This window comes from Marmota flaviventris, chromosome 2 (assembly GCF_047511675.1).
Source record: "Marmota flaviventris isolate mMarFla1 chromosome 2, mMarFla1.hap1, whole genome shotgun sequence".
Classification (NCBI taxonomy): domain Eukaryota; kingdom Metazoa; phylum Chordata; class Mammalia; order Rodentia; family Sciuridae; genus Marmota; species Marmota flaviventris.
Genome location: NC_092499.1, coordinates 191,494,609 through 191,508,473, shown reverse-complemented (window position 1 = coordinate 191,508,473; position 13,865 = coordinate 191,494,609). Strand labels below are relative to the sequence as shown.

The following is a 13,865-nucleotide window of genomic DNA, read 5'->3' as shown; positions in this document are numbered from 1 at the left end:
AAAAATCAATTATAATAATTGAGTTAATGAATTTCGTTTCTTTAAATTTTAAAAATTAACACTGAACGTTGCTTTCAAGTGTGGGCATCAAGTACATGTGAAGGAAAGGAGGCAGAGTTTAGGTAGAATAAAGTTTCGTTTTCTCCCTCCACCTGTGGAACGGGCATGCCCACTTCTCTAAAGGTGGCCTCTCTGAAGCCCCCTCCTCTTCCCCATACCTCCTTACCCCACCCACCCGTGGCGCTTCGATTTTGTTGTACCCGGCACCTCTTGGTTGGCGAGTAGAGCCTTTTGAATGGCTCGCCCGAGGCATTTGCGGATCGGGTGCAGGTCAGGGCAGGGAATTGGGTCTGGGCCTTGGAACGCGGGTACCCCACGGCTGCAGCCAGCGGTGGGAGGTGCAGCTTCGGACACCAGCGGCAACACACCGTTGGCTCAACTTCTGGGCAGGTAGAATAAGGTGCTTCCTCTTAGGCGCTAGGGCGGACTCCTCAAGAAACCATTCTTCACCCCGTCCTCTGCGTCAGGATGGCATACTAACTTGGGAGAGGACAAGGGGTGACTGGGGCCGATCTCGGGGCTCCAGCTGCACGACCCCAGCCTAGTTCTTAAGTCTAGTCTCCGTAGGGCAGGTGGGGTGAGGGTGTGTTGTTAGATTAAGGGGACACAACTGTTGAGACACTCCGCATGCAGTGTCCACTTCCAGGTGACCTCGGTCTTTTGGAAATCGTGAAAAGGCCCTTTACGTGACAAGAGAACAGCTCGTAGGTATTTGGTTCACAGCTCTGCCAATCTCAGGTGTGTGCAGGGTGGGAGTGACGAGGAAGGCGCGTGGGGTTCTCAGGCCTCGCTGGTGTGTGGTTCTTAGCGAGGTACGGTCCACTGACTCCCCTTCTAGCCCCTCGCAACGTCGGGCCAGGCGCGACGCCAGGTCCGGGTGCGGGGCGGAGCTAGGCTGGGACTGGCTGGGGGCCGCCCCGCCCTGCGCCTGGGCCTCCGCGCCGGCCCCCGGGGAGGAGTTATGATAATTTCCTTCTCATTAAGGCACTCGGGTCCCGCGGCTATCGCCGGGACACAGTGCGGGTGCGGCTTCCCGGGTCCACGGCAGCGGTCTCTACACCCGCGGCGGCAAAATCTACGCTCTTACGTCCGCCGATGTGCGTCCAGTGATCGGGACAGCAAGGCCCGCGCGCGGCGGGGCGGCGGCAGGCGCCTGGTCACCGTGACCCCAATTTTGGATTTACCGCTCGGGGGGTGGGGGGAGTCTGGATTTAACTGGCGACTGTTTTGGGGGACGCCGGACGCCATGTTGTGGAAAATAACCGATAATGTCAAGTACGAAGAGGACTGCGAGGTGAGCGGGGCTCAGGGGTGCAGGGGCGCAGCCCAGCCCCGCTGGAGTACAGTTGCGGAGGCAGGGACACCAGACCGAAGTCCGGGACGAGTGCGCAAGAGCCCTCATCTCTCGGCGGAGCCCGGTTCGGTCCTCCCGACACCCCCTGAGCCCCTTTCTCCGGGTCCCCTTTCCAGTACCGGGTCTTTTCCTAAATACGCAGCCCTAGGGAACAAGGCCTGGAAGGAGAATGGCAGATCCCACCCACAAAGCTTACCAGTCAGTTTCCTCCGAAGAGAACAGCCCTTCTTCCCGTTTTCACGGAAGAGCGCCCGTCTGCAACCCTTAGACGTGGCTTTTTCGCAGGAAGTCTTGGTCTAAAGGGATCAAGTGAGACTACCTGCCGGCGACACTTTTTGCAGAGCCTCCTCCGAGGAGGGCTTGTCACCTGCCCCGCTACCTCCTCAGGGAAGCGAAAAAGCAGCCGAAGCTTGGCTTTCAGGAGAAGTGGGGGCTGGGGAGTGTTGGAGGGGGGGGGGGGTGCTGAGGCCACATGGGGCCGTAAGCGCTCGGGAGTGCTCCAGCCTGTCGGACAGGTTGAGCTAGAGTTTCGGAGAGTAGGAGGGAGGGAGGCGGCGAGCGGGAAGAGGAAGAAGACGCAGGCGGCGGGAGTCGAGCACCCGGGCGCGTGCAGAGGGGAGTCCAGGCGGCCCGGACGCTAGAGCGCACGCTGTCTCCCGGACCTGGAGGGGCTGCCCCTGCTCGCAGACCCGGACACTTCCGCTAGGGGGCGACAGTACCATGTTTCTCCTGTTTCCTTGCTGCCCTTGTGACCCCGGGACAGATGGAAACACATCTTTTAGGAATTAAATCGGGCCGCCGAGAAGCGAGGGGACGAGAGCAGGCAAGGTTGCCCAATTTTCAGGGTCTTTTCATTCTCCCTCTGCACCGGCATGTGTGGGAACTGGCCTTGGACGAGCAGGCCGATCTTAATCTTAGCTCCACTTGGCCCGGCCTGGCTGGCAGGGAGGATAGCCTTGGCCTCCGAGCGTTCCTTCCCTAGATCCTCGGGCGATGTTGGATGGCAGGCACTGCCTGGGGGCGTCACCTGCCCGGAGGTCTTTGTCCTAAGGGCGTGGAAGGGAGGGTCCCTGGGGCGGGGAAGATGCACTCCTCCCGGGCTGTGCGCTTTATCCGTGTCAGCTGCTTCCGTTTTGCCGTGCGACTCCAACATGTGCGGGCTGAAGAGCGAGCGCGCTTGGCTAGGCGTTTGCCGCAGGCCGACTCACCCCCCGATCCCAGGCTGCTGCCTCTACCCCGGACTTACCTGGCTTGGGACCCGAGGTCCTGAGCAGGCGCCTCTGAGCGTCGTGGCCACCGAAGCGCCTAGACCTTCGCCGCCGGGCTCGGCGGACTCATCCCCCCAGGTCTTAAACCAGCCTCTCCTCCCTCGGAGAGTCACTGGACTCACAGTTGACTATGAAATCCCGGGGTCCGACCCGGAGCGGGACCCCTGGGATTCACGGCTCCTCCTCGCGCCGCCAGCCGGTTCGCTGTAGCAGGGTTTCGCACTAACCGGGTCTCTGCTTTTCTCTTACAGGATCGCCACGATGCGAGTAGCAACGGGAACCCGCGCATCCCCCACCTCTCCTCGGCCGGGCAGCATCTTTACAGCTCCGCACCGCCGCTGTCCCACACTGGAGTCGCCGAATACCAGCCGCCACCCTACTTTCCACCGCCCTACCAGCAGCTGGCTTACTCTCAGTCGGCAGATCCCTACTCGCATCTGGGCGAAGCCTACGCTGCGGCCATCAACCCCCTGCACCAGCCTGCGGCCGCCGGCAGCCAGCAGCAAGCCTGGCCCGGCCGCCAGAGCCAGGAGGGCGCCGGCCTGCCTTCGCACCACGGGCGCCCGGCCAGCCTGCTCCCCCACCTCTCCGGGCTGGAGGGCGGCGCCGTGGGCGCCCGCAGGGATGCCTATCGCCGCTCGGACCTGCTGTTGCCCCACGCACACGCCTTGGACGCCGCGGGGCTGGCTGAGAACCTGGGGCTCCACGACATGGCTCACCAGATGGAAGAGGTGCAGGTGAGCGGCTCGGCTGGGATTCGTTTGCCTAACAGCCACCCCTCGTGCCACGTTCACCCCAAACTGAAAGGAAACTTTGTCATTTCTCCCCCCAGAACGTTGACGACCCACACTTGCTTGGGCCCGATCAGACTGTAATCCGCAAAGGTAAATAGTGACCGAGAGGTTTTTCCTCCTCTGGTTCTGCGCGGGCAGCCCAACTTGCGAAGTTACCAATTTGCTGCCAGGATGGGGGTCCTGGGTGGTCATCATGGTACATTCTGTGATAGAGGGGACCCACGGGGACTGAGGGAGGCTAGGTTTGTAGGAGGGACAAGACTGGATTTTTTTTTTTTTTACCCGGACGTGATTGAAAAGGGAGCTCTTAGGAGCTGCCTCTTAATCTCTGGAGTTGCTACTCCTTAGTGTTCTCAGGGAAATGTGCCCCTCTGAATGCCAGAGGGTGTTTTACAGAGTCGGAAAAGTCTCCCAGAGTTGGTATTGTGATTAATTCCGGAGGTAGAAAAAAAAAAACGAAGCTGGCACCTTAGTTATTGGTTCTGTTGACAGTTTTAATTGTGGAACGAGTTGATGTGATTTTTATTTCGAATTTCAAACACGCATATGGGAGGAGTAGTTAATTCTGACCTGCAAGAAAAGTTTTGAAACAGTTTGGGCTACCAAATAAACAGACCTGAAAGGGGAAAGAGCTGCGTGATCAGTCAGAGATTGGGTTTTTGCAGGGGAGGGAGGAGATGGAGAAAATTGGATTACTTTGAGTGGCTTGCAAATTTAAGTTACATACTGATAGGATTTCCAATCTGGCTGTTTTGGGAAGTGAAGTCAACCTAAATTAAAAGAGTCAAGGTTTGTTACTTGAACTTGAAGTGTTTGAGTAGATTAGGGAGTGTGAGGAAATGGTATTTGGGGAAAAATTGGAAAATAGAATTTCCCAGTAAACTTAACAAAAAAAAAAAAAAAGGACTAATTTGTATTTTAAAATTTATTGTGATCAGCTGCATTGAAGGGTTTTGGCAAAGGATCTGAATTTGTACTGTGCTTTTTGTTGTTCATTGATTGAGGGGGAACAAATCACCACTTATTTAATATTGAAGCAGTTTTCTGAAAACAAAAAGATTCTATGCTTGGAATCTTGACTAATTGATTTTCCAAGGTGTTATCTTGTGAATTTCAGATTTATCTTTGAGGAAAGAACATGGCTTTAAAAAGTCTGCTTGAGCAGGGTGTGGTGGTACACGCCTGTAATCCCATCTACTCAGAAGGCCTAGGCAAGTTTGAGGCCAGCCTCAGCAACTTAGTGAGACCCTGTCCAAAGTAAAAAAGGGCTGGGAATGTAGCTCAGTGGTAGAACACTTGCCTAGCATGTGCAAGGCCCTGGGTTCCATCCCCAGTGCCCGCGGGGAAGATCTTGCAATTTGTGATACAGCATGTGAAGCTGTTTGTCTGAAGACTGCTTTTAGCTTTGGTTCCTGGGGTTTTTTTCCCCCAAAGGTCTCTTGATCAGATGCAACTCTGACCACCAGTCCTGGTCTTGTCTCTCAGGTCCCATCTCCATGACTAAGAACCCCCTAGGTCTCCCCTGTCAGAAGGAGCTGGTGGGAGCCGTGATGAATCCCAGTGAAGTCTTCTGCTCGGTTCCGGGAAGACTGTCCCTCCTCAGCTCCACGTCCAAATATAAAGTGACGGTGGCTGAAGTGCAGAGGCGATTGTCACCGCCTGAATGTTTAAATGCCTCACTGCTGGGAGGTGTTCTCAGAAGGTACTGGGCTCTGAGATTGGGGATTGGAAGGTGAATGTATAAAAGGGCTTGGAGGTATTTTTAACATTTATATAACTTTTATACCTAACGCTGAATTGTAATGGGCTAAGAGAGAGTTTTCAGTACATTTCTCTCTTTTCTTTTAGAAAGTGCCAAATGCAGAAGGAAGTGCTAAAACAGCGCTAACAAATTATCGTTTGGTTGGGATTTGATTCTATGCATGAAGCAGCAGCATCTGTACTAGGAGAAGGGGGGCTGTGTGGGCTTCATTCCCCCAGGGAGTTTTTGGGAGGTTGTTGCAATTTTACAAGAGAAAATTCATCTACTCTCCAGTACAACTTGCTGTGTTCTGTGATTAAACAACAACAAAATCCCCAAAGCAGAAGGCAAGTGATTCTCTGGAAGGGTTTTGATTTTTAATTTTACGGGGATTAATTAAACAAGGTATCACTTCTGATGACGACTCTCATCATGTAGGCGTTGATGGACTTCAGCTTTGACAACAGAACATAGGGACTGTAGAATTTTCAAAGCGTGGTTTCTTGACAATAGTCAACTTTCTTTTCCCAGAGCCAAGTCCAAAAATGGAGGCCGATCTTTGCGGGAGAAGTTGGACAAGATTGGGCTGAATCTTCCGGCTGGGAGACGGAAAGCTGCTCACGTGACCCTCTTGACATCCTTGGTGGAAGGTCGGTGCTCTTCTTGTTCTGTGGTGTTTTAAGTTTGCACTGTCTTTAGTGCTTTGTCAACAAAGAGGCAGAAAACAATTCATAAGGTTCAGTTACAAGTAGAGATGAAAGCAGTTTGAATGGTCATGTTCATTACAATGAATCATAATTTTATTAAATAAGCTAACACTTGTGTATGACTGCTCATGCACTCTGCTCTGGGTTCCCCAGAAAGTCAATGTTAAAAAAGAAATTGGTTTTCCCAGTCTAAAAATCATGCCATAGGGGTGAAGAAAATTTCCTTTTTCATGAACGTGTTTTTTGAAAGCTGATCCGTTGCTACAGCTTTTAAAAGTAGCTTATTAGCCGGGCGCCTTGGAGCACTCCAGTAATCCTTGCGTCTCTGGAGGTTGAGACAGGAGGATTACGAGTTCAAAGCCAGCCTCAGCAAAAGCGAGACCCTGTCTCTAAATCAAATATGTAATAGGGCTGGGGATGTGGCTCATCCCCTGAGTTCAATTCCTAACCCCCCCCCCCCCAAAAAAAGGCAGCTTACTTACTGATGGTCAAAAGTAGCACTTCTGAAATAGTTTTGTAGCTATGGACTATTGGGATTGTACTCAGTGCACACACACAGAGGGACGTGCCCAGGTCAACTCCTTTCCTTCCATCAAAATGGGAACACACCTGTAATCCCAGTGGCTCAGGAGGCTGGTCACGAAGAGCTTAAGTTTGGGGTCAGTCTTAGTGAGACTTTGTCTCAAGATAAAATTTTCAAAAAGGGTTAAGGAGCAGGGCACAGTGGCACATGCCTGTAATCCCAGTGGCTTGGGAGGCTGAGGCAGGAGGATCAAGAGTTCAAAACCAGCCTCAGCAATAGCAAGGCACTAAGCAACTCAGTGAGACCCTGACTCTAAATAAAATACAAAATAGGGCTGGGGATGTGGCTCAGTGGTCGAGGGCCCCTGAGTTCAATCCCAGGTACCAAAAAAACCCAGGGATGAGCAGTGATTCTCTTCCCAGTTCTTAGATTATAGCGTGTGGTGTTTTAGTTTCTTGGATGGGAGACCCTTCCCAAGAATGCACTATGGCCTCGGCCCCTCACCCGCAACGGGGTGCTGGCTCTGGCTCTGGGCTGGGGAAGCCAATGAGAAGTGGGCTCCAAGGCAGCACAGCCTTTTGAACACTGTATGTCCCTGGCCTCTTGGCGTGACGGTGGTGCTGAGACCTGGCACAGACCCTCTCTACCCTTTTACGAGTGGCTTAGAGGTCAGGGTGAGGAGTAAGGGCTGCTGGCTTGGGAATAGCTGCCCTGTGGGAAGAAGTGTGGGTTTTGCAGTAGGAGTGCGGGTGTTTTGCGGGGGTTTCCTGACCAGCCAGGCAGGGGGCTTGAATGAATGTGCTCCTGGAACAATGGCTTTCAGATTCTGATCCCTAGCGGTGCAGCCCCTTTACGGCACCTCTACCATCTGGGGTTTTTGCAAAGCCCTCCTGTCTTGCTCCCTGGGGCCAGGAAAGGCCCCTTTCTGGTGGGTGATGACTCCACTGGTCTCCTCCCGAGGCCCCCTTCACTTGACAGAGGAGCTTATCTCCCTTCATCTTCCTGCTGCCCCTCAAAAACTTTTGACTATCAAGAGGAAGTGTGGACCTCTGGTCACCGAGCAGGGGACAGGAACTTTCTCAAGCACAGGAAGGACTTCGAGTGCTTGGCCCTCACTGTCCTCCTCATCCTCCACACCTGGAGGGCGCCCTGGAAGCCCTACCTGCCTGTCTGCCCTACCTGCCTGTCTGCCCTGGAGTCCTTTGCCCTGCGTGATTTCATCTTAGAAGGCAGAGCGACTGGCAGTCAGTCTCTGGGAAAGAGAAAGGGCAGTTTGCTGGCATTTCCCTGCAGCCATCCGAAAACCTAAACCTGTTGCCTGTTGCTGATGATTCTAGGCGAAGCTGTTCACTTGGCCCGGGACTTTGCGTACGTCTGTGAAGCGGAGTTTCCTAGTAAGCCAGTGGCCGAATATTTAACCAGGCCTCACCTGGGAGGGCGGAATGAGATGGCGACGAGGAAGAATACGCTGCTGGCAGCTCAGTGAGTATCCATACTGTCTCGGAGCTCAGGCGTGCAGTCCCTGCAGCTCAGAAAAGGAACCAGTCGTGAAACAGGGTGCAGAGAAGGAAAAGGCCAAGAGATCCCTGGTTCCTGAGTCAAAGCCATGAACTTTCTTGCAGGGTTTGGAAGGGTCGCCTGAGTGTGTTGCTTATGAGCGCTCTGGGCTGCCTGGTTACTGGGCTCAGCTTGGTTCAGACCCCTTCCATTTCTGTATTTGCATAGCTTATAAAAATTTGTTTTATCATAGGCAGTAAAGAGATTGTGTGTCTTCTGCCTCCTGATAACAGACTTGTTTTTTAAATGCAAAGTTCAGGGTGATTTGAAGGAGTCCTGAGCCAATTAAATGTCTCACATGGTACTAAATGCAGCTGTGGAGTTTCTCATGGAAACCCAAAGGAGGCTGATTTTAAAATCAAGTTAAATGAAGCAGAACAGTCAAGTCAGGAAAGGAGGCAGGAGTGCAGTGAGCCAGCCTGGGCAGAGATTGGGAGTTTCAGGGGATTGCATGATTCTCTGGGTTCCTGATTAAGGTTCATTTATTGGAACTCATTTATACCAAAACAAACTGCCTTGACCTCAGGGTCCTGGTGACCTTGGCTAGTTGCAGGGTTAATCCTGTTACTTCTAATTGCAGTGAGGATAGATAAGGGAGCTCTGGAAAAGAGCTTAGTTCAGTCTCTGGCACTTAATAGGTGCTAAGTGGAGTTATTGGCCATTGGTGGTAGTTTCCATTCCCTTGCTTGGTTCAGCCAGGCCACCCACTGCCTCCAGGGGTCATCCTCAGGGTGGTTTGTCCTGCACTCCCTTCCTGAAGAGCTGGGTGTAACTCACTGGATTCCTGATGTCTTCCCAGGCAAGTGTGTAAAGAATTCACGGACCTCCTCAATCAAGACCGAACACCCAATGGCAACAACAGGCCCTCCCTGGTCTTGGAAACGAACATACAGAACTGCTTGTCTCATTTCAGCCTGATTACCCACGGGTTTGGCAGCCAGGCCATCTGCGCCGCTGTGTCTGCGGTGCAGAACTACATCAAAGAAGCCCTGATTGTCATAGACAAATCCTATATGAACCCCGGAGACCAGAGTCCCGCAGATTCTAATAAGACCCTGGAGAAAATGGAGAAGCACAGGAAGTAAAATGGGGGTGAGCAGAGGCGGGAAGGGAAAGGACTGAGGAATCCTGCTCCACTGGGACAGACCAGGACGCCCCTCCTGCTGGGGGAGGAGCTTCCAACCTCCCCTACCCACCTATCCAAAGGCCTCTGTCACTTGAGGCTTGCAGGATCTTGACCTGCCCTCCTGGATCCCTGTGGCTTCTCCAGCGCTGCAGTGTCTGACCTTGGACACAGGATCCCAAGGTGACAAGTAGTGGTTTTTGTTTTACTTGTTGAGCGTTCATTTTTTGGAACCCCATCCCTCCTTCCTCTGAAAGTGGTGCTACGAGTTTTAGAACCTTCTCATAAGTTCCCCGGGGATGACAAGAAGCCATGCGCCTGGCTGTTGAAACATCCGATTGATGCGATTCAGATCAACGATAACTTATTTCCTTCAGTGTTAAGATATGGCTGGTTTTTATGTCCACTAAATATTGTTTTCAAAAATCAGTCTGTATCTACCTTCTTCGGCGATCGTGCCCTCCAGGAGGAGGCAGAGGTACCGCGTGCTTGGCGGCCAGTGAGCAGGTGCTGGGTGGGGCAAACCCTGCTCACAGGGGCCTCTGGTTTGTAGGAAACTTGTAGAAACAATGCCTGCTGACGATTTCATTTTTCTTTTGTCTTTTTTTTTAAACTTTGAAAGTTAACTCTTTAAGTGGGTGACTCTTTGAAACGACAGGTTCCTGTGAGGTACTGAAGCTTTATTTGCATATTTATTTCAGATCTTGATTTTTGAGTAAACTTGAAAAGGGTGAATACAAGCGTCTGCTGCCGCCTGTCACCCCCAAGTCCCTGTGGAGGCTCTGTATTTTGAGGCACAGTGTGTTCAGTGTACAGATTTTATTTATGCATAATTTAATGGGGTCTGTAAATACAGGTGCACTTCTTACAAGTTTTTGAGAAATAGGATTCGATTTTAATATTAACTTTTAATGGTGGTGGGGTAATCTATAACACGTTTTTAGATTTTATTCATCTGTACACAGGGTATGAAGAATTAAAAAGCATACAGGGCTTTGTTCTTGGTTTGGAAGATTCTATTTAATCGGAGCCCTCTGTTCAGAAAGCAGTAACTTGGCATCTCGTTCCTGTGGGGCTCATTCACCCTACAGTGAATGTGTGTTATAGTTGGTGTGGGTGAAATGGAGGTTTAGAATTGAACTCCATGCCTGTAAATGTTTCCCCAATCATTGTGTGCATATAATACCTGTATAATAAAAGTATTCTGGATAGAATCTGTGGAAGTCTGGTTCTAACTTGATTTTTTTTTCCCCTGAGTCTCTAGGATGAGTGGAAGAGTGCATAGCTAATTTATGACTTGACTGTGGCTTAATAATATAATAGACTGAGCAAAAGAGCTGTGTCTGTCGGGGAGGAATCTTGAGTTTTGTTTTCTCTCCCTAGTGAGACTTCTCAACTGCCTCGGGTCTTTGCACTAACACCAATGTCTCGATAGCAGATGGCACCATTCTCCCCACTCCGGTGACAGGAAGTGTGTGAGGGATAGTTTATTGACTTTGAGAGACATAGGCTAACTCTCTCTCTCTCTCTTTTTTTTTTCCCCCTTTGGTTTGGTGCTGGGGATGGAAGCCAGGGAGGCAGGCATGCTGAGCACATGCTCTACCACTGGCCACTCACCCCCAGCCCAGGGCAGAGGTTTCCAGAACAGCAGTTCCTAAGGATGGGTGCCTTCCTGCCCTGTGCTCAGCATGCTGGGACGCTGGATGCTGGTCAGGAGGGGACATGAGCTCACAGGTATTCCCTGGGCAGATGTGGCTTAGAGGACTTGGCGTTCAGCCAGATGCAAGCAATGGAGGTGTAGTGTGTCAGTGTTTTCAATGAATCCAAATTCTCCATCTTTGGGAATGTGGCCCTCTGCCCAGGGCATCCTAGTCATTTTTTTCTGCCTGTGGGGCAAACCAGAGACTGGGTCTTTATGCTTCTTGGGGAGTGGAGGAGTCTGGCAGGGTTGTGTCCTCCCTGGGTGTTTGCAGAGGTCTTAGATGCACACTGCTGGCACTCAACTTCAAGGTGAAGTGGCCTGGCGTATCCGCCAGGAAGTGATATGTTTGTGGTTTGGCATGTGTGGCCAGGCTTCAAAGGAAGTGGGAGCAAAAGGATTTTCCACATTGGATAAGGCCTTGTTGCAACCCCAGGCTCATCCCCCTTCACTTGGAATTCTCCACCGCGTGCTCAGCCCTTCCACTTGGTGTTGGCAGTGATTATTATTAAGTAATTTAAGCTCTGCCAACCCAGTACTTTCTCTTGGCAGCTTGCCCTTGGCCACCAAATGTTCCCATTATGTTGGTTTTATCTGGTTGATATGTCAGGATCACAATTGCTTTCCTTTAGAGCAGCAAAAAGAGGTCTTAGGTGAGTAGTTATTTCTCAATCAAGGCTTAAGATGTTGGGTGTTAGAGGAAGTCACCGGGGCAAAGGGCTCAAGGAATAAGGGCTGTTTCCTTACCTGCAAGCTTGCGTTTGAACTGGAGGCAGGATTTTAGAAGCTGTGCTGAACAGTGTTCTGGAAACGCCCCAGTCAGCCTGGGATGGAAGAGCTGTAAGCAGGGCCCCTGTGCCTGGCTCTGAGCTGGCTTCTCCCTGATCTTGGTTGTTATTGGTGGCAGGTGGCCGCCAGGCTCCCTGGGAATGGTGCACAGCAATAACAGGTTTTTCTGCCTAACATCTCTGAGGTGGTGCCATGGGAAACAGAACCGAGTACCCTACTGACCACTGGATGCTTGTGTCCCTGCAGTAAGCCCAGGCTTGCCCCCTGGCATTCGGTTGTTGGACCTTGTCCCTCCTGGGCCAGGATAGGCTCTGTCGCAAGCCCTGTGTGAGCACAGATGTTCTCCCCTCTCGTCCCTTGTCCCTGACCCATGGCTGCACCCTGGCTGTTCCACAGACAGCTTGCTTTCTATTAAGGTACTTGATGTCACTGCCCTCTGGGCGAGGAAACAGGGGGCTTCCTTTTTCCCCGGCTGCACTGCAGGAAGCCCTGTCACTTGTCTAAGGCACATCTGCGGGCTGGAGACTTGGCATTCAGGGACCTAGTGCCTCAAAGGTGTCATCTTGCCCTGCAGATGGCACACCTGTAGGTTCTCAGGAAGGTCAGAGAAGAGTGTTTTGCGTGCGTGTGTATTAGTCTGTTCTTCATTTGAAATGATTTCATAACAATGACTGTCATCGTCTTTTGTGAGTCTAGCCCAGGGTGAGCTCTGAGACCCAGAGTTCCTGGACTTGAATGTTGAAAACCATAATGAAACAGGGTAGGGTAGGGTCAGGGGCCAGGAGGAACTTCCACGGGGCTCGGTAGAGGTTGGCTTTGTGGAACCCATTCCTAGTTCCCCGGGGAAACGCGGCTGTCACTTTGTTAAAGAAGTTGCTGTCATTTCCAGGTGTTTCTCCAGTTTTCTCCCCTTTGCAGGTGGGTAGAGTGGTCTCAGGAGGTGGCAGTTACATTTCCTGCCTTTACAAGCAGGAGGAGGACCTGGCCTCAGAGGGGAAGGACAGACTGTGGTTCTCCACAGTAGGCCCTGCGTGGTGGCCACCCTTAGTGAAGTTGTCTCTGGCCCTCGAGGCCCAGGGGTGGCCTGGGCTGTCCCCTAGTTGGAGATAGAGGAAGGTCCGCTCTTCATGCTTAGCTGCTGCAACACGTGGGTGTGTCCTCCCAGAGCAGATGATGTAGACTTGCCTTTCCCAGGTCTTCGTATACCTGGGGTTTTTCTTCTAGGTGACAGTCCTCATTTGCTCCTTTGAAATCTGCAGATCACCTCCCTTGGAGCCTTGGGGACACTTGGAGTCATCAAAACCTGATGCCTTCCTGGTTTTGCCAGCCTGGGCTGGCCTTGTGCCCAAGGTCCATTCTGATGCAAGACACCTCACACCTCGAGAGTGTCTGTCCGCCAGTAACGCCGAACACGATCTTCTGCAGAAACAAACTTGACCTTATCGTCCTAGAATTGCTTTCACAGCACAGCCCCTGTTGCATGGAATGCTCAATTATTTTTGGCACTGTCAGAAGCGATGTGATTTCCTTGCTGCTTTTAGATAACATCTCCGTGGGGGAGATGGGAGGAAGAAAAGTGTGGAAACTGAGTTGAAAGGTCCACTTCCAGGGCGGCTTTGTTAAGAATATTTACAAGGTTGTATCTGTCTCAGTGTTTTGCTTTTTTAATCTTTAGCCACATGGTGTTGATTGGCTTCTCAGCTTTTTCCCAGGAGAACTCTCAGCCCTAGGAGCAGCCTCTTGAGTGAGCAGAGCTGAGTGGGTTGAGGTGTGTTGGCATCTGGCCTTTGCTGAGGCTTGAAGGCCTTTGGGATTTGACGGTCTTAGTATACCTGGGGTTTCTCTTCTAGGTGACAGTCCTAGACACAATGCATTATGGGTTGCATTGTGTTCCCCAAAAGGCATGTTAAAGTCTTAACCCCCAGTACCTCAGAGTGTGACCTTGGGAAACAGCGTTGTTGCAGGTAAGTGAGTCGAGGTCATCCTGGAGTAGGGTGACCCTGATCCAATGGCTCTTGTCCTTACAAGAAGAGGCAACAGACCCACAAGGAGAGCACTGCGTTAGGACAGAAGCAGGCTGGGGGCGCAGCTCAAGCTGAGGGACGTGGAGATGTGCCCCCGCCAGAGCTGGCAGAGGTGAGAAGCGCCCTCCCTTAGGGCTTTTAGGGGGTGCCCGGCCCTGTGCACACCTCGACTTTGGATTCTGACCACTAGAACTGTGAGACAGTGAGTTTCTGCTGTTTTCGAGCC

General features: G+C 51.8%; 1 protein-coding gene across 1 annotated transcript; it reads left to right on the top strand.

The window, feature by feature from the left end:
- The first annotated feature begins 1,306 nt into the window (after window positions 1-1,306).
- Window positions 1,307-9,089, top strand: Tfap2c (transcription factor AP-2 gamma). Its single transcript, XM_027946464.2, has 7 exons — window positions 1,307-1,354; window positions 2,934-3,419; window positions 3,515-3,566; window positions 4,962-5,178; window positions 5,749-5,867; window positions 7,785-7,929; window positions 8,804-9,089. Exons 1-7 carry the CDS (start codon window positions 1,307-1,309, stop codon window positions 9,087-9,089), a joined length of 1,353 nt encoding a protein of 450 aa, XP_027802265.1.
- Window positions 9,090-13,865: the final 4,776 nt, after the last annotated feature.